Source organism: Procambarus clarkii, chromosome 75, assembly GCF_040958095.1.
Source record: "Procambarus clarkii isolate CNS0578487 chromosome 75, FALCON_Pclarkii_2.0, whole genome shotgun sequence".
In the NCBI taxonomy this organism is placed as follows: Eukaryota; Metazoa; Arthropoda; class Malacostraca; order Decapoda; family Cambaridae; genus Procambarus; species Procambarus clarkii.
In genome coordinates, this window is record NC_091224.1 from 26,470,904 (window position 1) to 26,496,701 (window position 25,798).

The following is a 25,798-nucleotide window of genomic DNA, read 5'->3' on the forward strand; positions in this document are numbered from 1 at the left end:
AAACTAGCAAGCAGAGCCTCTCAATCAAAAACAAGCAAACAAGCATGACGTCACCACAACTGCCACGCATCTGTCTGCACAACCTTTCGATCGACTCTGGCTTCATCCTTTGAGCAGTGCTGCATAGCGGTGTTGTTCAGTGTTGGTTGTATGCGAGCCATAAGTAACACGAGAGTACTGGGGACTGCATGTACCTAGGCCCACCTTCCCTAGATGCCCTGTAAGTACTGCCTTTGCGGCTTAGGGTTATCTTCCATGAACTGTTCTGGACACTACCTCCAGGAGGTTCAGTTGCTGCTCTGCAATTGCCCGCCTTAGGGGGGTCAGCAGCGTGGGCAGTTCTTACTTCTGTTTGCCTATGGGTAGGAGGTAGTTTCATCACTGGTTGGGGCACAAGGTACTGTGCAGCTGTCTGATACACGCATAGCGACCGGTTCTGTTTCCCTTGTGATTGTGCTTTTGCGGGGTTTTCCTTTTGTTTTTGTTTTGCTTTGTCTGGTGGAGGTCTGCCTAGTGTGGCTGTAGGACCACTGGTATGATTTTGGTGGCCCTCCACCAGGTCCCCGTGCTTGCACACATCGCAGGGGTTCAGCTTTTAGTTAGTTTGCTTGGTAGCTCTTGGATAACCTGTTAGCAGTACCTCGCCTAGGCTTCCCTTAGCAGTCAGCCTAAGAGTCCTGGGAACCCCCATTGGGGCTCATTGGTCCGTTGGAGGAGTCCTCCGAGTGCCACCTCGCTCTGTGCGAGTTTGAAGGTTACTCTGTCCCCCTTGACTCACCGTCTTTGCCTCCGCCATGCTGCCTGTTGGGTCAGTGACACCTTTGACCCAGAGTCCTGCAAGTGGTCTTCCGTGCTTGTACTCCAGTTCACCCAGTCCACTGAGATTGATATTCGGGTGCATGCGCAGTTTAGGTTGCTGCAACGCGCAGGGTTGCTTGCTTTTCCGGATGTCCTGCAGCCGCCCTGCTTTGGTTATAGGGCAACCTGTCCTCTTAAAAAGAACGTTGCTTTTGGCCGTTTGCCCGTATGGCCAAATTTGGAAATAAAAAAAATATGAAAATAAATTTGGGATTTTTTTTTCAACAGTAGTAAGTTAAGGGTCCTCTGATAGGTTAGGTGGGCAGGAAATTCTCATAAAGTTTCAAAACGTTATGAAAAACGTTAATTTAAAGTGTCCTCTTATAACCTCTGCACGTACGCCGGACGACTCGAATAGAAAACGGAACAGTACGTCACTTTTGTGAATCGATTTCATTTCAAATTACGTCCAAATTTAGCCATATCGCGCATACGAGCCAAAAGTGACGTTATTTTTAAGAGGACGGGTTGTATAGAGACCCGGACTTGGGAGATGGGTGTTAGTCTGCTCGATTTTGGTTTCATCTGCACCTCCTAGTCCTTTCCCTGCTGTGGTTTAACCCCCCCCCCCCCTCCCCCTGCCCCCAGCTTCCAAATGTCTGAGGTTTTCGGGGTAGGGGCTGGGTTTGCCTGGGGGCAAGTCTCGGGCGGCTTCGGATATTGCCCCTTCCGGATCGGCGGCGAAGGCATTCGAGCCTGTTCCTCCAGAGTTTTTGGGTCACTCCAGCGGGCCCCCCTTCATCCCTGCTTTTCCGGTGGACCCCTCCACCGGAAAAGCCCTTTGGTTTATGTCTACTGGTAACATATGGTGGTCTTTGGTTCATGTCTACTGGTGACATATGGTGGTCTTTGGTTCATGTCTACTGGTGACATATGGTGGTCTTTGGTTCATGTCTACTGGTGACATATGGTGGTCTTTGGTTAATGTCTACTGGTGACATATGGTGGTCTTTGGTTAATGTCTACTGGTGACATATGGTGGTCTTTGGTTCATGTCTACTGGTGACACATGGTGGTCTTTGGTTCATGTCTACTGGTGACACATGGTGGTCTTTGGTTCATGTCTACTGGTGACACATGGTGGTCTTTGGTTCATGTCTACTGGTGACATATGGTGGTCTTTGGTTCATGTCTACTGGTGACATATGGTGGTCTTTGGTTCATGTCTACTGGTGACACATGGTGGTCTTTGGTTCATGTCTACTGGTGACACATGGTGGTCTTTGGTTCATGTCTACTGGTGACACATGGCAGTCTTTGGTTCATGTCTACTGGTGACATATGGTGGTCTTTGGTTCATGTCTACTGGTGACATATGGTGGTCTTTGGTTCATGCATACTGGTGTGACATGTTCAAATTTTGTCTACCTTCACCTTACCTTCATTATATAAACTTTTCCCGGTTTAGTTTGTCGTCGCGTTAATTATGGTGTATTGTCCTGGTTCATTAGTTTGTCTATGATAGTTGTGGAGTTAAATGAATATTTTGAGTGAACAGTTGTCTCTGTAGTGTGAACGAAGATGGAATATGAGAAGGATTGCAAGTGTGCCCGCCACCTCAAGATTAGGAATAATTTGGGAGAAAATATTTGGAAGAAGTGGGTCGGTTTTCTCTTATCTTAATTTTTCCTATTACAGAAGATGAAAGTGCACCCATGTCACAATGGAAGCGAGTGTAGTCACCTGTGCCTTGAAAGAGATCAGCAACAGCGGTGTGCATGCCCCGAAGGCAAGACCCTAGCAGACGACTTGAAGACGTGTATCAACCCTCCAAGTTGCCAACCCGAAGAATTTCGCTGCCACTCGGGATCTGCCGATTGCATTCCACTTAAATGGAGGTGTGTGTTCTTCTTCACTTATTTACTGTTCTGCACTCTATTTTTTTATTTTGGTCCTGAACTTACTTCACATTACATAAAAATAAAAATTACATTGATACTGTACATGCAAACTGATTGAGGTTGTAATAGATGTGTTTATTAGCTAATCTACCAGTGTTAGTCACAAGTTTTGTAAGATGGGATTGCATATGTTTGTTACTTGTCTAATAAAATTTATTTCTTAATTCAAAATACAGAGGGCCATGTGCTTTTTAGACCCCTTGGGGACCAAGACTGAATGAATAACCTGGTGTGTCCGTAAAAGTGGTTTGGCATCTTGAAAATATGGGGGAAAATTCTAAAATTGTATGGCAAAAATTCAATGGTATTTAGTTTGAACTCGCTAATATGAAGTTCTGATCCTCTAGCCAACTTGATTATTATTGTTGATAGAGCACTGTTGTTTACATGGAAGAGGTGTTGGTGGACGTTGATGGTGTTCGGTTGACTGAAGTGGAGATTAATGGTGATGAGGTCACCTCAGATGTTGAAAGACTCTTCAATTTAAAGTTGATTCATTCATTTTGCTCTTGTTCATAAAAACTTGTTGTGATAAACATCATATACAAATTGTACTGGCACATTGTGTCCTTAGTGTCAAGGAGTAAGAGTGAGTGTAACTCACTGTTACACAGCGTAACTCACTGTTACACAGCGTAACTCACTGTTACACAGCATAACTCACTGTTACACAGCATAACTCACTGTTACACAGCGTAACTCACTGTTACACAGCATAACTCACTGTTACACAGTGTAACTCACTGTTACACAGTGTAACTCACTGTTACTTGTTTCCATTAGTGCAAGAATGCCTTCAAAATATTGCTGAACTTTTTTGTTTTATGCTTCATTCTCTTCCTCTTCCTTACCATCATCATTACACTCCTCTGACTTTTTTCTGTAACTAACCATAATTTCTTCATCAGTTATGTTCTGAAAGGTTATCTTGAAATTATCTTGAGATGATTTCGGGGCTTTTAGTGTCCCCGCGGCCCGGTCCTCGACCAGGCCTCCACCCCCAGGAAGCAGCCCGTGACAGCTGCCTAACACCCAGGTACCTATTTACTGCTAGGTAACAGGGGCATAGGGTGAAAGAAACTCTGCCCATTGTTTCTCGCCGGCGCCTAGGATCGAACCCAGGACCACAGGATCCCAAGTCCCGCGTGCTGTCCGCTCGGCCCCCCATGTTGGGCACGTTGGGGCATGTTCGTCATAATCTATCCACTTATCTATGAGATCTTCTAGTGATTCTTTCACCAGTTTCTGCTCTCAGTTTGGGGACTTAATCCCATTGACATAGGCTAGGAGATCCTCTCCTAACTTTTCTTCTCGCTAATTTTCTTGACCCCAAGTCCTTTAAAATGTGCCTCATTATCCTCCCCACGAAACACCCAATGCAGGCCAAAGTTTTCTCCAACAATTTCTTAGTGTTGTTAGTTTTACTTCGTCTCGTGCAATAGTCCAGATAACTAACTTTATTATATAGAATTTTTTTTAGAGTCCTTAACTTTTTCTGGCTGATTATTGAGATGACTCACAAACATCCTCATATAGGTGCTTTAGGGGGCATTCGGTTGGTTTTGGAAAAGTTGTTCAATGTCAACCAATATTTTTTGACTAGTTATATGTGAAAAGGGCTGCAAATTTTCCAAGTTTCAGTACTGCAGCGTAAATAGAAAGGGAGATATATATTTTTTTGTTTTTCAACGAGTTTTACACATTTTCAAGTGTGAATAAAAAAACACCTTTCAGATACAGAGCACCACTTGGTTTCCGAACTCCTTGGGGACGAGACCCGTCGGTTAACGTGTAAGTTCGTATCTGAGAAATGGAGGGGGGGGGGGGAGTGAAAAAATCTAGGGGAAAAAATTGACAGGTTCATAGCGTAAATGCGACCGTATTTTGTTTGTACTCGCCAATAATTGAAGTCCTGATCCGCTTATGTTGATGATCGATGTTGATGAAGCATAGTTATTTACATGGAAGAGGTGGTGGTGGATGTTGATGGTGTTGGATTGACTGAAGTTGTTGGGTTGACTGGGTCAACATGCGATGAGTCAGGTGCAGGTGATGCAATGCCAGCTTTCTTGGAAGCCATTGCAAAGGACTCTGTAATTGACATTTGTTTCATTCCCTTGGCTCTTGTTTTTAAAAACTTCATATACAAATTGTACAGTCATCATGTCCTTAATTTCAAACTCGCTGTTACTCGTGTCCATAAATGCCAGAATTTCTTCAAAATTTTTCTGAATTTTTTTCATATTACATTTTTCCTTTAACATTTCTTCATCCTCTTCCTCTCCATCTTCTTCATTGCACTCGTCTGGCTTTTTTGCTGTACATACTAATTCTATAATTTCATCATTAGTCATGTTTCGATTGTTTGGGGCTTCTTCATCAAAATCTATCCATCTATCTATGTCATCTTCTATTGTTTCAGTCACCAGTTCTGCTCTAATCTCAGGGGACTTAATCCCCTTGACATAGGCTAGGAGTTCCTCTCTTAATTTTTTCTTCTCGCTAGCTTTCTTCACCGCAAATCCTTCAAAATCTGCCTCGTCATCTTCCTCAGGAAACAAACTTGACGTGGGCCAAAGTTTTTCCAACCATTTCTTAGTGTTGTCTGCTTTACCTCATCCCACGCACTAGCAATAGTCCAGATAGCTGACTTTATTGTGGAGACTTTATAAAAGTCCTTAAGTGTTCCAAGCTGATTATTAAGACGTCTGGCAATCATCCTCTTGTAGTGGTGTTTAAGGTTCTTAATTATTCCTTGATCCATGGGTTGGATCACTGAAGTTGTATTGGGTGGCAAGAACGTTCCAATAATATTGCCATTTACTAGCTCATCACCTCGTGGATGCGTTGAATTGTTATCTAGCAGCAGCACAACTTTGCTGTTTTGCGGGAGACCAACACTTTTCAGGTGCTCCTTCACCTCGGGTACAAAGTTCTTATTAAACCACTCGACAAATATTACTCGAGACATCCACGCACTTGGCTGGTCCTTATAAATCACAGGGAGGCAACTAGCTGACTTTAAAGCCCTGGGGTTTTTACTAATTCCAATCACAAGTAATTTTAATTTGTGCGTGCCAGCTGCATTTGCACAGCACAACAAAGAAATTCTCTGTTTGTTCTGTTTATAACCACCTGAAGGATCATCTTCACCACTATGAGCCATCGTTTCTGTGGGAAGCATACACCAGTACAAACCTGTCTCATCAGCATTATAAATTTGCTCTGGAGATAAATTTTGTTCCTGCACCATCTCCGCAAATTTACTCACATACTCATCAGCACCAACAATATCGGCAGATTGTCTTTCACCGTGCACTTTAATGAACCTAATGCCATGACGGGTTTTAAAACTTCTGAGCCAACCATCACTGTATACACACTTTTGAGTAATTTTCATTGCTTGGTGAAATTCACGCGCCTTTTCCACAAGCAGCTAGCCTGCCACTGGCTTCTTCGTCACTTCACATCTGTTTGTACCACTCCCACACTGCGTTATCAACACTCTCCACGTTTGCTTTACTTACTACCTTTCTATTTCGTATTGCTTTATCACTTTCACTTCTAGAGAAATAGTAAAAAATGATAGGTTTAGCCTTAAGAAGATAAAAAACAGTACTTTTACTAATGCCAAACTCAGCGCACACGACACTTCTCGGGACACCGCTCTCCACCTTCTTAATTATTTCAACTTTCTTTTCAAATGTCATCACTGACCTCTTTCTTTTGCGTAACCCGCTTGTAGATGCTTTCACTGACACAATGCGTGCATTTGGAGTCGACATGGTGCACAGATGTTCCTTGATTGTGCTGATATGTAAAACAAAGTCACGGAATGAACACTCCATAGAGTGGATAGAGAGATAGAGAGATAGATATATAGAGATATAGAAGAGATAGATACATATATAGAGAGATAGATATAGAGAGAGAGATAGAGATAGATACAGGGAACCTCTGGGGGATCCCACAAAAATATAATTTTTTTCTACAAATTTTGGTTATAAATACTGGATTTATAATAATAAATAAATTACTAAATATAAATAATACTGGATTATTAAATAATAAACATAACACAACATAAATAAATAGTGTATATAGTGACACTTGTTAGCTGTTAGATAATGTACTATATATATACTTATAATATGCCTTCTCTAAATTGCCATTCATTGGTTTGATACTAATAAAATGTTAATTTTTATAGCATTATTAACTAAAAATTAAGTTTAGTATATTGTAGTAATGTGTGTTTGTCCCTGGTGTCAGATGTGATGGGCAGGCCGAGTGTGAAGACAAGAGTGACGAATTCAACTGTCCCTTACCGATGTGTCAGTCGCAGTTTCGCTGTAAAAACAGTCAATGCATTGGTAAGTAGTTCATATTTTCCGGCCAGCTGGTGACATATTGTGTAACTTGTGCACTTCAAAGTTTATACTACATGGAACAAAATCTTTAATAGATATATTTGATAAAACTGAAAATCAAAATGCTTAGGCAATTTGTTGCCTAAATTTGTTTGTTTAGGCAACTTTATCATTGGCCAGGTTAACATTCTTTTCTAGCATATTCAGTGGCATTGGTTTCAACAACCGTAGTAGCTTCCTAGAGCTTAAGCATTGGCTTTAGAAGGGTTGTGCATTTAGGGGTCTGTATATCATCCTCAGATAATTTTAGGTTCCACTCAACATTTTAAACTCCTGCAGCCTCACATTCGCTTCCTTAGGCCTCCACTAAACAGATGTCTTCTTGGAAAAGAAATATTTAGTAAGTCAATCTGGCTGCAGGCCGGTAGTATCAAGAGTGCATTGTTGGGTGGTGAATGTGACTCAAGCTCCCAACCTTATCATGCAGCTAGTTTGATATTTTCATTTACAAATGAGGAAATTAATACAAATGCGAATGCCTGGAAGCTTGAAAATGTTGTGCTAGTACACTGCCTTGTGTGTCTACCACCTGTTGGAGCTTGTGCCAAGACCTAGTGTGAGGGCATTGTCTGCAAGAACATAGAAGGTAACAGCAACAGAAGGCAGTTATAACTTGTGGTGGTGTTGTGTGTATGTGTGTGTGTAATTACTTAAGTGTAATTACAGGATGAGAGCTAAGCTCATGGTGTCCCGTCTACCCAGCACTCTTTGTCATATAATGCTTCAAAGCTACTGGTGGTCTTGGCCTCCACCACCTTCTCACTTAACTTGTTCCAACCGTCTACCACTCTGTTTACAAAAGAGAATTTTCTTATATTTCTCCAGCAGCTTTGTTTTGTTAGTTTAAATCTATGACCTCTTGTTATTGAAGTTCCAGGTCTCAGGAATTCTTCCCTATCGATTTTATCGATTCCTGTTACTATTTTGTACTTTGTCACCATATCACCTCTGTTTTATCTGTCTTCTAGTTTTTGCATATTTATTGCCTCGAACCTCTCCTCGTAGCTCTTGTCTTTCAGTTCTGGGAGCCACTTGGTGGCATGTCTTTGCACCTTTTCCAGTTTGTTTATGTGCTTCTTAAGATATGGGCACCATACAACCGCTGCATATTCCAGCTTTGGTCTAAGAAAAGTCGTGAACAATTTTTTTAGTATTTTGCCATCCATGTATTTAAAAGCAATTCTGAAGTTAGAAAGCGTGGCATAGGCTCCTCGCACAATATTCTTTATGTGGTCCTCAGGTGATAGTTTTCTATCTAGACCCACCCCTAGATCTCTTTCTTTGTCAGAATTCTTTAAAGATATTTCACATAATTTATAGGTTGTGTTGGGGTCTGTGTTCTCCTATTCCACATTCCATAACATGGCATTTATTCACATTAAATTCCATTTGCCAAGTGGTGCTCCATATACTTATTTTGTCCAGGTCTTCTTGAAGGGCATGACAATCATCTAAGTTTCTTATCTTCCCTATTATCTTAGCATCATCAGCAAACATGTTCATATAATTCTGTATTCCATCTGGTGGATGGTTTATGTAGACAATAAACATCACTGGTGCAAGAACTGAACCCTGTGGTACTCCACTTGTGACATTCCTCCAATCCGATACATTGCCTCTGATTACGGCCCTCATTTTTCTATCAGTTTGGAAATTTTTCATCCATGCTAGAAGCTTACCTGTCACCTCTCCAATATGTTCCAGTTTCCAGAACAACCTCTTATGTGGAACTCTGTGAAAAGCCTTTTTTAGGTCTAGATAGATGCAGTCAACCTAACCATCTCTTTCCTGTAAAATCTCTGTGGCTCGATCATAGAAACTGAGTAAATTCGATACACAGGATCTTCCAGATCGAAAACCATACTGTCTGTCTGATATTATATCGTTTTTCTCCAGGTGTTCTACTCATTTAGTTTTATTTTTTCTAATATTTTGACTATTACACTTGTCAATGATATAGATCTATAATTAAAGGGGGGTCTTCCCTGCTGCCACTTTTGTAGATTGGGACAATGTTAGCCATTTTCCACACATCAGCTACAACACCTTTACACAGGGATTCCTGAAAAATCAGTTGAAGTGGAATGCTGAGCTCAGGTGCACATTCTCTCAGAACCCATGGTGAAAGTCCATCTGGACCAACTGCTTTGTTCTTACTTAGCTCCTTTAGCATTTTCTCCACTTCATCTCTAGACACCTCTATGTGCTCTATGCTGTTCTCTGGAATTCTTATTGTCAAGTTCCCTGAAGATTTCATTATGTACAAACACACTTTTGGAACTTTTCGTTTAATGTTTCACACATTTCCTTTTCATTTTCTGTGAATCTATTTTCCATTTTCAACCTCTAAATATTATCCTTTACCTGCAATTTGTTGTTTATGAATTTATAGAACCTTTTTCAAAATTTCTTTCTGCCTGTCGCCTCACTGCCGTGTAGTTGTTTCTCGCATCTTTGTATCGCTGGTATGTTTGGGGGTTTGGCCTCTTCCTATATTGATTCCACTTTTGTATCTTTTTGGTCTCTGGCCCTCGTGCAATTTCTGTCGAACCAATTCTGTTTCGTAGTTCTGCATCTCTGCTTTGGTATAAATTTTTTGTGCCTTTATCAAATATTTCACAAAACTTGACATACATCTCATTTACTTCATGTCCTAACAGCAAGTCTTTCCACTCAATTTCCTTAACCCTTAAAGTGCGCATCACGTCATATGACGTGCTGGACGTTGTTCCAGTAAACTGCGCATCACGTCATATGATGTGTTGGAGTACTACGCAAGATTTAAACAGCCCGCGGATACACGGGGTTCACCACACCTTCATCAGGGCTCTTGTAAACAGACGCCATTTTTAAAAAAAATCGTGGGCCAAACTCCCGGGTGTTATTGGCCTCAGTATTGAGTGAGCAACCAAGCCTGACGCACGCAGCATGAGCTAACAGCACTGCTGTTCAGCTTGTGACCACAGCATCGCCTAAAAATGCCAAATTATACATGTTCATGCTATTATGTAGCGATATTATTACAGAAGACCCCTGACTGTGATAAAACTGACCAGGGTTCTGATAATAGCAGGATTGTGGTGATATTTAGCGCTGTGCTTCATGGAAGAAGGTGTAATGCTGTGGGAGGGAGGGTGGTGGCGATGTCCTTTGACTGTGTGTTGCCACCTTTTATTGACTGCACTCACCATACCAGCTTAGTGGTTCGCTATGGTGAACACAAATGTAGATACTTATATATAACGTGCATATAGAGGGTATAAACAGCAAGAGAAGGTTTGGAGCCGCCATTTTGGTGAGGGCGGTGGCGTCGTCTGCACGACGCCACCGTGCAGACGACGGTGTTGTTTACTGGTTACCACGATGGTCTCTGGGCACCATACCAGTTTATTTGTACAAGTATGTTGAATAAAACGGGTAGATATTTATATATAATGTGTGTATATAGCGTAATAACACCACACAGTATTGTTGGAGGAGAAATATTAGTGCGTCTGACCTTGAGGGCGGCCGCCGATCAGCTGACTGTGTGAGTAGCCACATCTCTGTGCCTTTACTCACCATACAAGCTTAGATGTACAGTTATGGTGAACAAAACATGTAGATACTTATATATAACGTCTGTATATAAGATATATAGCGTAATAACGCCACACAGTATTGTTGGAGGAGAAATATTAGTGCGTCTGACCTTGAGGGCGGCCGCCGATCAGCTGACTGTGTGAGTAGCCACATCTCTGTGCCTTTACTCACCATACAAGCTTAGATGTACAGTTATGGTGAACAAAACGTGTAGATACTTATATATAACGTCTGTATATAGTGAATTATAGCAAAAACATTATTGTGGGAGGAGAATGAGGGTGAGTCAGATGACTGGAGGGAGGGTGGGACTGGCTGGCTGGTACACGGCGGTCACTCCTCATTACTCTTTGACTCATAATAGCTACTTAGTGGTTCGTTATAGTGAACAAAACATGCAAATACTTATATATAACCTGTGCTTATAGTGTAATAACCGACAAAGTATTTGTTCACTGGTTGATGAACATAATTGAATCAACAATATGCACACCATATTTTTGAGTACACCAATGATTCACTCATTTTATTATATAAATATATCACACTGCACACTATTGAATAATATTACAGCAAAAAAAGTATGAAAAATCAATCAGAGACATTGAAATAATTCGGTAATAATCTCTTTGTGGCAACTCTGGCCTGGCAGCTTACGAGCAACAGACCGCCTGGGACGCACGCTGAGTCAGCGCCTATAATTTGCCAGACTTCCCCGCCCTATAGCGGGCAATATATGCCACTTACGATTTTTTATTATTTTTCCCGTGATCAGTGAACACAAATTAACAGGTTAGAAAGAAAAAATATTTTTTTTTTTTTCAAAATGACATGCGCCTGTGGGGATGACAGGATATTAAACCCCGAGCATGTTAAGGGTTAAAGAAATGTCTGAGTTCCCCATAATGACCTCTCCTGAAATCAGACTTTTCAACTGCTTCAACCTCATTTTCTTCCAATTTATTACGCATAACATACTTTATTCCCAATAAGACATGGTCACTTTTACCTAAGCGGCTCTGTTCTGCCTGGGTATGCTGTCCTCTTGCGGGGTTTTCTGTTTCTTTTTGTTTGTCTGCCTGGTGGGGGCATCTGCCTTTGGTTCTTGCCCCCCTTGTACTGGGTTCTCTTCCTTCTTCTGGTGGTTCCTCCTGCTCGTGAGTGTACACGTCCCGGGGGTTCAGTTCTTAGAAAATTATTTGGTAGACTTGGGCGCCGATTTGCAGTACCCTGCCTGGGATTACCTGAGCGTGAGTCCTTTTATGGTAAACGCTCAAGACCCTTGGAATCCCCTAGGGGAAGCATGGGCCCGTTGGATGTGGCCCCAGAGTTCCCCCTCGCTTTGTGCTAGTTCGAGGGTTGCTCTGTCCCCTTGTCTCAGGGTGACTCTCCCTGTTTTGCCTCCGTCTGCTGCCTGTGGGGTCGGTGACACCTTTGGCGCCAAGTCCTGTGAGTTTTGTTGCTTGTTCATGGCTGCCCCATTTTTTTCTTGTGAGGCTGGGGGCTTTTGGGGATGGCTCAGCCCCGGGGCCTGCCGTGTGGGTTCCCGGGGCTGGGGTGGGGCTGACGTAGGGGGGCCTCAGGCCCCGTTGGACCCGGCCGGGGTTTTTCTACCCTCTGGGCGGGGCTTGCAGTTAGACGGAGCGGGGGTTTTCCTTCCCCACTCTCCGCACAAGTTGTTGGGCGTCGGCTCCTCCTCGGGCTCGGTTAAGCCCGTTGGTTAAGTAATTAATTGGGCTTAATGGTTAAGTCCATTAAGCCCGTTGATTCCGTCCTGTCAGTGGGTGCTCTTCTCCGTTCTTCGCCCCTTTTTTTTCTTGGGATGGGACTTCTCTGTCATGTTCCCCTCTTCTTGGGGTTCTGCATGACTTTTGGTCTCTGGTGCAACTGGGCTTTTCTGTGCTTTTGTCATTTGTGCTTGCTTCTGTGTGTTCTCGAAGGTTGGGGACGGTTTTTGCTCCTTTCCGTATTATTGGAACGTTTGTTGTCTTTCGATGAAGCTTCCCTTTGGTCCTTTCTAGGGCTTGTTGGTCCTCTTCCGGGCTGCTTCTGGGTTTTTGGCCCTGTCTTGTTCTTTTGTTCATGTCTCTTCTCTCAGTGTTGTGTCTCGGCACTGCTGGTTTTCCTTCCGTTATCCTGGTCCGGGATGCCAGATTGGGCTCCTTGTAGCTCAGTTGGACTACTGGTAGCCGCTTGGGTTCTGATTCGGTTCATTGTTTTCCTTATATGAGCTGGCTGTGTGGGTCGTTGCTTACTTCTTTTTGGCTTCTGTTCCCATGAGTTGGCCTGTTTCTTCAGCGAATCTCTCAGGATACGACCGTTGGGGCTACTTTTCTGCTCTGTTGTTGAACAGAGTAGCCCAACCTGTTGGGCTACTTTTCTTTCGTGTCCTGCGCATGCGCCCTGGGAGTTTGTTTTGGTTCGGGGTGGTGTGCACATGTGCTGGTGTTCTGTGTTCATTTTCTCTAGTGTGCTCCGCCGTTTTTGGTGTGCCATGGCTTGTGTGTCCGTGGATGCGCTTCGGGTTGATCCGGTTTCCCTTCTTCCCTGTTCGCGGGTGCGGGTCTCCCGGGTCGTCCGCGGGGTTATTAAGGCTGGCCGGCTTATGGCCTCACCCCGTGCCTGTGACGTTCACAGGTTCGCGGCTCTTGCTGCCATTCCTTGGGACTGTCTTGGGCGGACTTTCGAGTGTGGGGATTTTGGCAGTCAAACTGGGTCCTGGCTGCTCGTTGCCTTGTTCACGTCCTTAGGCCTGGTCGGGCCTGTGTCGCTTTGGGTTGGCAGTTGCTGCCGGTTGTCTCGCTTTGTGTTGAGGTGTGTGTGGTGGCCGCCTCCTGGATACTTCCCTTAAACCTTCCTCTGTGGGTAGTTAGCTCCGGGGAGCCGACGGGGCTTCCCCCAGAAAACCATCATTGAATGTAATGGAATGCCATTTTCTGGATGAGACCCGAAGTCTCCCTGGCAACCCTCCCTCCCTCCCTCCGGTCAGCGGTTTTCGCGTGTTTTGACATCCAGCCTCAGAACTGAAGGGTGGATAGCCGGCGTGTGAGATCTGGGAGTCCCCCTTCCCCCTCCCGGGGAGGGGGGGAGCTGCGCAGACAGCGGCACGGTGACGTGTGATGTCATACTAGTTTGCTTGTTTTCTGTTGGAGTTCTATCCACTAGTTCGGCTTTTGGTAGCTATTTTCACCAGAATAGGGGTTTGTTTTGGGAGGCTTACCTTTCTGGATGCTTGACCCGGTCAATGGCAGACATAGAATGCTTCCAACCACACGGTTTCTATAGGCCATTGCTCCCGTTGCCTCTCTGAGGGGGCCAGGTTCTGGCCATGGTCCCCAGTACTCCTAAGAACTCCATACACATGACTGATGCCAAAGACTGACATTAGCATATCAGCCTGGTATAGCTCCGGGGAGCCTCCGGGTCTCACCCAGAAAATGGCATTTCATTACATTCAATGCTGGTTTTTTATTTGGTGCGGGTCTCATGTCGACTGTGGTGAAATTTTATATGTATGTTTCTCTAGAGCATTCTCTTGCAAACAAATTGATACTAAATTTAAATACATACATGAAAAATTAAGGTGAGCAGACCGAAAAGAGTATACATTTTTCAGTGTCGCTGTGTAGTCACCCGAAATGCTCAGCGCACAAGGGAAAAGTTAAAGAGCCTTCTGCCGGGAGCACAATAGTGTCAAGTGCAGAGGCTTAGGGTCCGCACAGGAATTTACCTGCAAAAAAAAAAAAAAAAAAAAAAAAAAAAATTAAGTGCTGTGTGTTTTTGTTTCAGATAAATCTGAGGTTTGTGATGGCAAGAGGCAATGCAGTGATGGAACTGATGAGGTAGGATGCTGTGATGAAGGGCAAGTTATGTGCGTTTCAACAGGACGATGTGTGGATACTGCTGTACACTGTGCCGGAGGTCGTCGTCCTTGTCCCGATAACCCTGATCATGCTCTGTGTTCCACCTGGGTTATAGATCCTCCAGATGTAAATGGAACAGCTAGTAAAGCTCCATATATTGTGGGTGTTGTGGTATCAGTTGTAGTGCTAGTGTGCGTGGCTGCATTAGTGGTATATTACCGAAGGAGGCCATCACTCTTGGACGATCATGAATTGGAACCTCATCCCAAGCCTCCCCAGCCGAGATCATATAATATTGTGGTGACTTCCTGGGGTAAAAGCTACACATCAGTACCGGGTGAACCTCCGCCGAGAGATCCCCATATGCCCATTGGTGTTGGTGGTTCGTCGGCACCTGGGATATGCAGAGGCATTATTAATAGAGGTGCAATAGCTCGAGGAATGTTTGATCCTGCACCAGTAACGGGAGCATCATCATCGTCCTCTTCCATGACTCATTACCCCAGAGAAACACTGAATCCTCCGCCTACTCCCGTAGCAGAGAACAGAGGTCGGAATCAGGAAACCCACTGTTGTTGTAATTCACATCAAATACCGACGTCGACTCTCCACTCGTATCGGCACTACAAGACCCGTAACAGGCCTCCCCCTCCCACCCCTTGCTCTACAGATGTTTGTGATTCAGATGTTTATTCGTCAGCAGTGTCACCACGTAGAAGCCATTGTTACACTCCAGGCTCTACCACCTACTACTCCTCTCCACCCATGACAGACTATGATTCAGATCCTCACCCTCCTCCTCCTACTCCACAGATGCAGTATATGTGTGACTTCACTTCATGCCCCCCAACCTCCTCCTGCCCTCCCTCTCCATCCACCGAGCGTTCGTACTGTGCTCGTGCCCCCTGTCCTCCTCCGCCTTCACCGATAGCATCTGACTGAAGTACCTCATCCGCAGTATGTACCTGTAAATAACAACTGCTTCACACTGTTAAAACAATTTATATTATTGTTATACCTGTTTAATGTCCTCAATTATTTTCTATTGGAGTTGTTACCTTCACTCAGGGGAATTGTTAGACAAGCCTCCTGTTTGTGATTGACTGAGTCAGGGAGCGTAAACTGTAATTTTTATTGTAAATCATTCATTTATTAAGTACATGGAAAGTACAAAGCAATTAACATATGTAGTTCAGTTACTGCTACTTGCCTTTTTAATGTGATACTTGGCTTCCACCTGGCAGCTTGGATGGATTGCCAGATTTTAACTTTGAAAGCAAAATGTTAGGTGTCTTTTGCAAATTATTAGCATGGCAAGGAAAGGGTCATTGTGGTGGAGGTTCCTCACTGCCAACTCATTTACATTGACATTTGAAACTTAACATGTTTATTTTTTGGCAAATTAGTAATTTCCTCTCCCAAGATCCTTCCCTGCCCTTGAGTCATATTTTTAACTGTGGACAAATTGGGCAATGGATGCTTCATACAGTCTGGTTTTATAGGATGCATCATATTTATAATAAGAAATAGTCATTTGTCAGCAATCTTGGCTTTCAAAAATTGTGCGTTTAGGATCGAGGACTGGTGATGGGAAGACTCTACTCCTACTTAGCACGGTTATCAACTAGCCAGCGGCAGCAGTTGGTGGCATGATACTCTCTCTCCAGCGTTGTTTTGTATCCATACCCATTTGCTCACTTTTGTAAGACAAATGCCACAAGTGTCTTATATTTTATATTCTTTCATATAATATTTTAACTTAAGAAGCATAGCTGGAATGCATCATCAATTATCATTTTGTAGACTTGTTTTGTACACATTTGTATATGATAGTGAAATGGGCATGTGACCCTAGTCAAGTGTTGACAAGTGATGGAGGATGCAAGTGTAGTAGTGTATAATGCTCCAGGTTTCTATGTTCCTTTTTATCGGTTAATAAGTTGTTTATTTTGTTTATATAGAGATGATAATAGTGTAGTTTATGAATGTTTAGTTGTAAGCAGGCATGGAAACATTATACGTGGGAGCAAACTTGAAGTTAATCAAGTGTCATTTCTGTCTTTCACTCCTCAAATTACATATCTACTCAATTTAAATGATCCCTAGAAAATTGTCTTAAATTCTATAAATATTTTATAATGTTTTTAAGTTGTATTTCATGTCAATTTTGTTGTGTAAGTGATAATTTTGATCAAAACACAAGATGAAGCTTAGCATTGTATGTAGGTTACTGCTCATAATTGCAAGTGGCATTACTAGCAGATATATTTTTGCGGCACAATATTATTAGGATTGGAGATGCATGGTAAGAATTATTATTATTATACCTATAATGAAGTAATTTAACCCTCCCAGAAGTAATATTACTACATAGTGGAATTTGAAAATTACACACTAATATATATACACAATGTGTGTGTGTGTAATTACCTAAGTGTGTAATTACCTATCCCTGTGTGTGTGTGTGATGTGATGGCCAAAACACACATCAGAAAGTGAAGAAATGATGTTTGTGTCCGTCCTGGACCATTATGAAGCAGTGTGTATGATGTGTGGTTTGGTCATCATATCTTGAGCCATGAAATTGTGACTCATTGTGTGCATGCGGGTAATGTTTATACTTAAACCATCATAACTCGTGGATGATACATTTATATAAGAGACATGAATACCAAGACAAAGGGTATTGAGGAAGGTGGAGTAGCTTTGCTTTCACACACGCACATACCACAAAGTGTTTTGGAAAGAATAATTGTGTTAATAGAAGAAACAAGCAATGATTGTGTGTGGTGTACAATGGGTGTTTACTTATCAGTGACTATGGGGGGAGTGAGATGTAGCTCTGTATGCACTACCACTCGCCCATCTTTACTCGACATATTAATTATCACTCGGCATGAAAGCTTTCATCACATATAAAGTTGTGGGTAGAATTACCATACAAGGAATGTGCGATTCCCTGAATGGGTGTCCTCTTGTTCTACCTTCTTTAACTTTAGTTGCTCTTTATCCACATTGTGTGTTCCCCCAGGATCATGTATGCACTAATCATATCTCCTGATTCTTCAACCTGTCGTCATAGCTGAGCCCTCTCAATTATTGTACTAATCTTATTGCAAATTTCTGAACTTTCAAAAAAAGTTTTTGGACTTCACAAGGTGTGGGTTCCATGCCAGTGTTGCATAATGAAGCAATGGCTCTTATCAGCCTCTGGTGATAGTGCTGGGATTATTGACTCTCAAGACTTTTTCCCTCTTTATGTATTTGTTGTAGTTGCCTTCCCCCCTATAGTATGTTACCAACAAGTCTCATACATCCCTTACCTCTCTTCATTACTTCACACTTATTTGGATTAAATTTCTGCCCTTTTCCTGAAGTGTGTCAAGTTGTTCTTGCAGCACCCTACAGTCCTCTTGGGTTCTTACTCTCATTAACCTTTTATCTTCTGTGAACATCGATATGTATGAGCCCCCTCTGGAAAATTATTTACATAAGTTATAAAGAGAAATGGTTCTAAGACAGAGCCCTATAGAACACCACTTTCCAGTCCTCTCCATCCTGATATGCTCTCTGATTATGACCCCTTTGTTGACCAAACCACACGCCACAAGATGAAGAAACGATGACGTTTCGGTCTGTCGTGGACCATCATCACATATGTCTTGAAATGGCCAGGGCTGACAAAAACGTTGTCGTTTCTCCATCTTGTGGTGTGTGGTTTGGTCATTATAGTCTTCAGCCACATTATTGTGACTCATTGTTTGCATGACCCCTTCATTTTCTGTCTGTCAGGAAACAAACCTGGATAGCATTTGTAATGCCATCCTGTCTGTCAGGATAGCATTACATATGCTGTCCAAACCACACATCAGAAAATTATGAAACGACGTTTCGGTCCGTCCAGTGCATTTTCTCGTATCCCTGCTTGTCTCTCCATGTTGTGTAATAGTATTTTGTGCATGTATCGAAAGCTTTCTGGCATTGTAGGAAGCTGAACTATCCAGCCTTCTTTCTCTCTTGTATTATGCTGGTAACCCCGTCATGAAATTCATTCAATTTAAGCATGATTTTCTCTCTGAAGCCATCTCGTGCATCTGTTGAAGAATTTACTCTCTCCAAATGTTCTACAATTCTTTTTTTGATGATTTTTCCATGCATTTTGCTTGTTAGTGACACTGTTCTATAGTTTAGTGTTTCTGGTTGGAAGTTGTCACCTGTGCTTGGACATTAATCTGCTTCCAGCTTGTAGACCTGGAACCTCTTATTGAGTTTTCACACACTTCTCTTGTCATTCTCTAGAGTGTTCCTCTCTCTACCACCAGTCTAAATCGTGGTATCATACTGTAGTTTTCCTCCGCATATAGCTATGCAAATTTGGGTTGGTTCTTTGCTATTATTGCAATATCATTTTCAAACTGCTGCTGCTCTGCTCCCCTCCTGATTCTCTTGTACTCATTTTGGGCCCCTCTTTAGTGCTTTGGGGCCCTCAAAATGTACTCATTTTGGGCCCCTCTTTAGTGCTTTGGGGCCCTCAAAATGTACTCATTTTGGGCCCCTCTTTAGTGCTTTGGGCCCTCAAAATGTACTCACTTTGGCCTTGTGCGATGTTGAAGGTTGTTTGTTGCCCCTGCCTCTGGGTGACGATCATCAGTACTGCCTCTGTCATGCTGCCTGTTGGGTCGGTGACACCGACGAACCGGAGTCTTGCGAGATTTGTTCCCCGCTTGTGCTCCAGTTGACCCATTCTTTGTTTGAAGATCTCAGGGGCTAGGCAGCAGCTGTTGCAACGAGCCAGGTTGGTTGCCCGTTTGGAAGTCCCGGAGTTGCCCTGCTTGGATTTAAATTAAGGAACCAGGATTTGGGGGGTGTTGGTCCCTTCGACTTTGATTCTGGCCTCGCTCCCACTTACCAAGTGGGCATGGTTTGCCCTGCTCCTCTTTGCCTGCTTCCGGCTCCCAAACGTCAGGGTTTCCGAGCCAGGCCTGGGTTTAGCTCAGGGGTGGCTTCGGGGATTTTCCCTTCTGATTCAGGTGTGGAGGTGGTTGATCGCGATTTTCCCGCCGAAGCTTCTGCGGCGACCCAGCAGACTCCCTCCTTTTGAAGTTTTTCTCCTAGACTCCGTCTTTTCTTCAGGGGCGGTGGGCGTGGATGTGGGCTCTGCCCTGGGGGCCTCTTTCGGGGGTTCCCAGGGCTTGGGGGGAGTCCGCTGGGAGTGCTTGGGCTCCTGTTGCCCCTGCTTGGGTCTTTGTGCCTTCTGGGCTGGGGTTGTTGCTGCTGAGGAGGGGGTTTTCATCCCTGCCTTCCTTTCTGCATGGGTTTTACCACTATTTACCAGCATGGACTTATGAACCCTCGCATCGGGCGCATCCATCTTTGGCTTGGATGTTTTGCAGTAGTTTAGTTGTTTGTTTTGGCGGCCATTTTGCACTACTGGGCACGCTGCCGCTTCTGATCATCAGGGGGCAACCTGATGATCAGGTTGGGGAGCTTCATGCTCTTCTCTGGCAGCCAGGGGTTTTGCTCTTTTAGTCCTGGATGTCATTTTGTTCGTTTGTTGCGCTCTCCTTCTTTTTTGGCAAAGAAAGAGACGGCGGGCTTCCGGAGGCGTCCGTTGGTGGTGGATGCTTGGTTGGTTACCCGCCAAACACACCGAAATTACGACGTTCGAGCAAGTTTTAACACCACCTAACCAGTTATAACAACCAATATAGCAAGTTGTAACAACATTCTAATACGTCATAAACACGTTAAGCCAAGACAGTAACAACTTTATTACAAGTTGTAACAAGCGGAAAATAGACAGTTTTTGTTTGTGTTTCCAGGGTTAGGCCGCGGGTGCATAGTGTCTTATGTCCGGTGGTGGTTTTGCATGACTACCTATGGGCCACTGGTTCCATGACAGTGGACATGCTCTGGGTGGATCCAGTTTCCCCTGGTTCCCTGTTCCAGAGCTCGTGTGTCTCAAATTGTCTGCAGGGGTCATCCAGTCTTAGTCAGCCTGTGGTCTACCCTTATGCTTCTCTGGCTGCTATTTTTGGTAATATGTCTTGGGGTCTACATTCGGACATGGGTTTTGAAGGTCGAACAGGGTCCTGACCACTAGATATCTCTCTATCGGGACATGAACGTCCCGAGCCCTATACAGCCTTGTGTTACATTGTGCTGTCTGTTGCCGTCGAATGTCTCCTCCTCGTCTTAAGACCTGTGGTACTGCTGCCTCCCGGGTAAGTCGCTATTTTTACTTATCTGTGGGTAATTAGCTTCGGGGCTTCCCCCAAAAAACCAGCGTTGAATGTAATGAAACGCCATTTTCTGGGCGAGCTCTGGAGGCTCCCTGACACCCTTCCTCACCCTGTCGGCGGTTTTCAGCTTTCTTCGAACTGGAGTGGTGAGCAGCTGGCTCGCCCTGAGTGGGCATGCTTGTTGGATGATGGTTTGTTTGTTTTCTTTTGGGAGGAGTTATTTTATTTTACTCTGTTTGGACTTTTGGGAGGAGTTATTTTACTCTGTTCAGATGGTTGCAATTTTTACTAGCTTGTGGTTTGTTTTGTTTCACCTATCTTTCTGGGTGCCCTCCCCGGTCGATGGCAAGTATGACATACTCTAAATGTAGAGTGCTCATAGGCCATTGCTCCTTGCACCTCTCTGAGGGGACCAGGTTCTGGCTTGTGGTTCCCAATAGACACTAAGAACTCCTGTGACTGATGACCCCCAAACAAATATTGCACGTGTCAGTTTTTATAGCTTCAGGAAGTCTCTGAGGCTTGTCCAGAAAATGGCGTTTCATTACATTCAATGCTGGTTTTTTCCATGCGTTTTTATTGTGCTGTATTTTATTCCTTACTCTGTTGAACTATGGGTTTGATCTCCTTTTTGACCACTTCCCTCCTGAGAACTTTTTTGTCGTTTCTTTGAATTTGTATTATGTTCCATATCTCATTTGCTGACCTTCCTCCCATTTTTGTCTGCCATTGAACCTCCTGCAGGTAATCCCTAACCCTCCTGTAGTGCCCTCTTATGTTCTCTCATGCTCTTTATCCTGTTGTCTGGTCTAACACACACAGTTGTAAATAACCTCAAACATAACACAGTGGTCACTGGCGCTTAGTGGTACCTCAGTATTTTTAAGTTCCTTACATCATCATCATTTTGGGTAGCTGCTAGAGTTGCCTTTTCTCTTGTTGGTTACTTAATATGCTGCTACAGGAAGTGTTTGTAGTGTCCACACATCATGCTCTCCATGTTTCATCTTTACCATGAAGATCCTTTATTCACCAGTCTATTTCCCTGTGGTTAAAATCCCCAAGTATTAGGATCTTTACTCTGACTCTCATTGCCACTGTGGCCACCTTTTCTATTATCTTTTGGCACATTTTGCTACATTTACCATAATCCACCTCTGATCTTCCTGTTGTGAATGGTGGATTGTAAATAGCATACACCACTATCTTAATATCCTCACGGTTAACTTACCTAGCATGAAGTCCTGCTAGTTGGAATCTGTCTCATCAGTGCTCCAATGATGTTGAGTCAGTAGTGCTACCCCTCTTTCCATCGTTTATCCTTTCTTATTAGTGTGTGTGTAATAGTAGGCATCCATCAGTCATAAGAGACTATGGAGTTGCGCTCTGGTTGTCAGTTTGGAGTGGCCTCTCCAGGGCGCAAAGCCAGGTTAGGTCGATATGGAGGAGAAACTGTCACCCAAGCAGCAGTTCCCGTCCCCCCCCCCCTCCTTTCTCCACTGTGCCAAAAGTCTCCAATGGAAAGGCAATTGCCAATTTGATTGGTTCCAGTGCCATCGCAGGAACTGTCAGAACGAGATTGAAGGCAACAACGAACTGCCCAGGGGCTCCAGTTCCGGAGTTAACCTCAAAGTTGGTGAAAGAAGGCACAGGGACCCCAAACCCAGAGACCGTCGTGGTTGGGCCAGAGAAGAACCACCCCAGCAAGGGCTAGAACAACCCCAGCCTCCCAAAGCAGAGCTTGGGCCGCACGAGCCCCAGGAGATGGATTTCCAAGCCCCACACCTCCAGGTTCCAGACAGACAAAGTAATAACAACTTGACTAACTGGTGTAAAGAAGGATAAACAGTGAGAGGAGTAGTAGCATATTGATACAACATTATTGGAGCTTTGAGGAGACAGTGATGTACAGGAATTACCCAAGTGTAGTTACAGGATGAGGGCTACGCTTGTGGTGTTCTGTCTACCCACCACTTTGTCATATAACGCTTTGAAACTATTGACGGTTTTGGCCTCCACCACCACCTCACTTAACTTGTTCTAACCGTCTACCACTCTGTTTACTGGTAGACGGTTAGAAAGCAAACACACACACACACACACACACACTTTCAAATGTAGATATGATAGAGCCCAATAGGCTCAGGAATCTGTACACCAGTTGATTGACGGTTGAGAGGCGGGACCAAAGAGCCAGAGCTCAACCCCCGCAAGCACAATTAGGTAAGTACACACACAGACAGACAAGTGTGTGTGGTGTACAGTGTCTTCTCAGTACTCTATCATATGAAGCTTTGAAACTACTGATGGTTTTGACATCCACAACCTTCTTAATTGTTCCAACTGCCTACCACTTGGTTGGCAAAAGATAATTTTCTTACCTTTTCTTTGTTGGGATATTTATATCTACGCATTTCAGTAATATTTTCCTTCTTAGTGCAGTTTGCATTTTTTCTAAGGTGGTGCTCTTATCTTCCACAGGGGAATGTATTTCAAGAAGACTTTGTACGCTTCCACAGTCAAGTACTCTATACCTTGCGTTGGAGTTTCAATACTTAAGACAGTTTTCTGTTAAATGTTTGCGAGTTCTATGTTTATTTTTCCCAGTCAATCCTCATATTGTTAAAATTTAATTTATTGAATAGCTTGTCAAGTCTTTTTGACATATTACAAGTATTAATGTTAGTTTGTACTTCAAAGAATTGGTCATCTGAGTAGGTGGCCGAGTTGGTGACTTTCCAGCAGTCTTAAAATGATATATAATCCAGCTACCCATCTGTCTTGTCTGGTCTGTCACCGAGACATACAACTTTTATCAAGTTTGTTTGGTAGAGTTTACTGTTCCTCAACCCATGCTGGTGTTGCATTATTCCAATGATCCTTTTCTCTAGTTGCTATATTAGCTTCTCATTGTCCTCTCCATCACCTGGCATGATAGTGATGCTGACTTCTTGTAGCTGTGGGCGTGTATGTGTGTGTGTACATTGTTATCCCAGTAACTAGAGTACATATAGAACAGATCATTTAGGAATCATTTAGGGTCGTCACTATGCATGGATGTGGCCACAGCTCTATTTTACAGTGTATATTTAATAGTGGTATATTTTTAATTAGTGCTGTTCATTTATTTATTTGTTAATATATAAAATTAAAATATTTTAAATGAAAACAATGAAGTTATTTATAATGCTGCCAATTACCCGTATCCAGAGCTACAAACAACAATGGTTTGTTGCATATATTATGTATATTGTATATATACTGTATATATGGTGTATAATACTGTGCTTTGTTACAGAGTTGCCTAACCCTTAAACTGCACAACACTGCATATGAAGTTTTGAGTAACTGACGCAAAAGTGCACATCGCTGCATATGAAGTTGTGGAGTGCTACGCAAGATTTAAACAACCTGCGAATACATGGAGTTCATATCACCTTCCTCAGGACTCTTGTAAACAGATGCAATTTTTTTTTGTTTTTAAATTGTGGGCAATATTTCTAGATGTGAGTCTCGGTACTGAGAGAGTCACCAAGGCTGGTGCACGCAGCATGGCGCTCACAGCACTGCTGTTGAGCTTGTGACCACAGCATCGCCTAATAATGTCAAAGATTACTGGTATTACTGGTATTATTTAACGATGATAGTATTACAGAAGACCCCTGACTGATATAAATTACCAGGATTCTGATAATAGCATGATTGTTGTGACAATTTGCGCTGTGCTGTGGGAGGAGTAACGAATACAGAGAACTATTCGTTAACCTGGTGAGTAAGATTTTTCCTTCTGTGTATTACTCCTTTTCCTGTGGTAAAGTAAATGTAATGCGTGCACTTTGGTTGCTTCTCGAGTCCCGCAATGCAAAAATATGGTACCGGTTCCACGTGGTCATTCTTGCGTTTGAAGTGTGTCTAAATGCCCATTGGTTCTACCTCCCTAGTTTATAGTAACGTACCTATACTGTAAATAAGTAAGGAAGGACGGGTTTCGTAAGTTTGTGTAAGATCACGAACTTATAAGCCATACCCTAGAGTACGACGAGCTCACGAAACCGTCCTTCCTTACTTATTTACAGTATCGGTATGTTACTCTAACAAACTAGGGATGTAGAACCAATGAGCATTTAGACACACTTTAAACACAAGAATGAGCACGTGGAACCGGTACTGTATTATTATACTGTACTGTGATTATTTAATCACAGGAAAAAGGGATAATACACAAAAGGAAAAATCTTAATCACCAGGGTAACAAATACAGTTCTCTTCACTTGGATATAAATAGAGGTCAATACCCCCACACAGTGAGGCGAGTACCTCACGAACACACACCACACAACCTGTGTGTGTGGAGTCTCGGCCCTTTCTCTCTCACACGGGATGCAGGAACGCTCCTCTCAAAACGTGCGGGATAACTTTTATACACACAGAATCATACTCATGTACTAATACATATGCTCAAACACAAATGATACAAAAATTAATACAAATAAAACAAACTGGTATTTTAGCTAAGATAAACATTACATTAACAACCACAAAAGCTAAACTTTATGTAACAGTCACTACAGTACATACCCGGGAATGGTGCCCACAATTTTTTTTTTTAAATCGTGTCTGTTTTACTGGAGCCCTGAGGAAGCTGATGTGAACCTCTGTGTAGTTGCAGTATTTGTAAATCTTGCACAATACTCTAAAACTAACATACATACAGTATGTATGTGTGTATATATATATATATATATATATATATATATATATATATATATATATATATATATATATATATATATATATATATATATATATTATGCTATTAGGTACGACATATATATATATATATATATATATATATATATATATATATATATAATATATATATATATATATATATATATATATATATATATATATAATATATA

General features: G+C 42.8%; 1 protein-coding gene across 3 annotated transcripts in view; it reads left to right on the forward strand.

Moving 5' to 3' along the window:
* Positions 1-25,798, forward strand: part of arr (low-density lipoprotein receptor-related protein 6) — a 125,484-nt gene that overhangs the window by 87,132 nt on the left and 12,554 nt on the right. The window contains exons 21-24 of one of the 3 annotated variants that reach the window (XM_069313408.1): positions 2,497-2,696; positions 7,032-7,132; positions 14,561-15,591; positions 24,175-24,303. In XM_069313408.1, coding sequence (XP_069169509.1) covers positions 2,497-2,696; positions 7,032-7,132; positions 14,561-15,576 — 1,317 coding nt within the window. In that variant the 3' untranslated portion in view covers positions 15,577-15,591; positions 24,175-24,303. Of the gene's footprint in view, positions 1-2,496; positions 2,697-7,031; positions 7,133-14,560; positions 17,580-24,174; positions 24,304-25,798 lie in introns of those variants that run through there. The other 2 variants (XM_069313409.1, XM_045764209.2) reach the window with 2 other exon arrangements.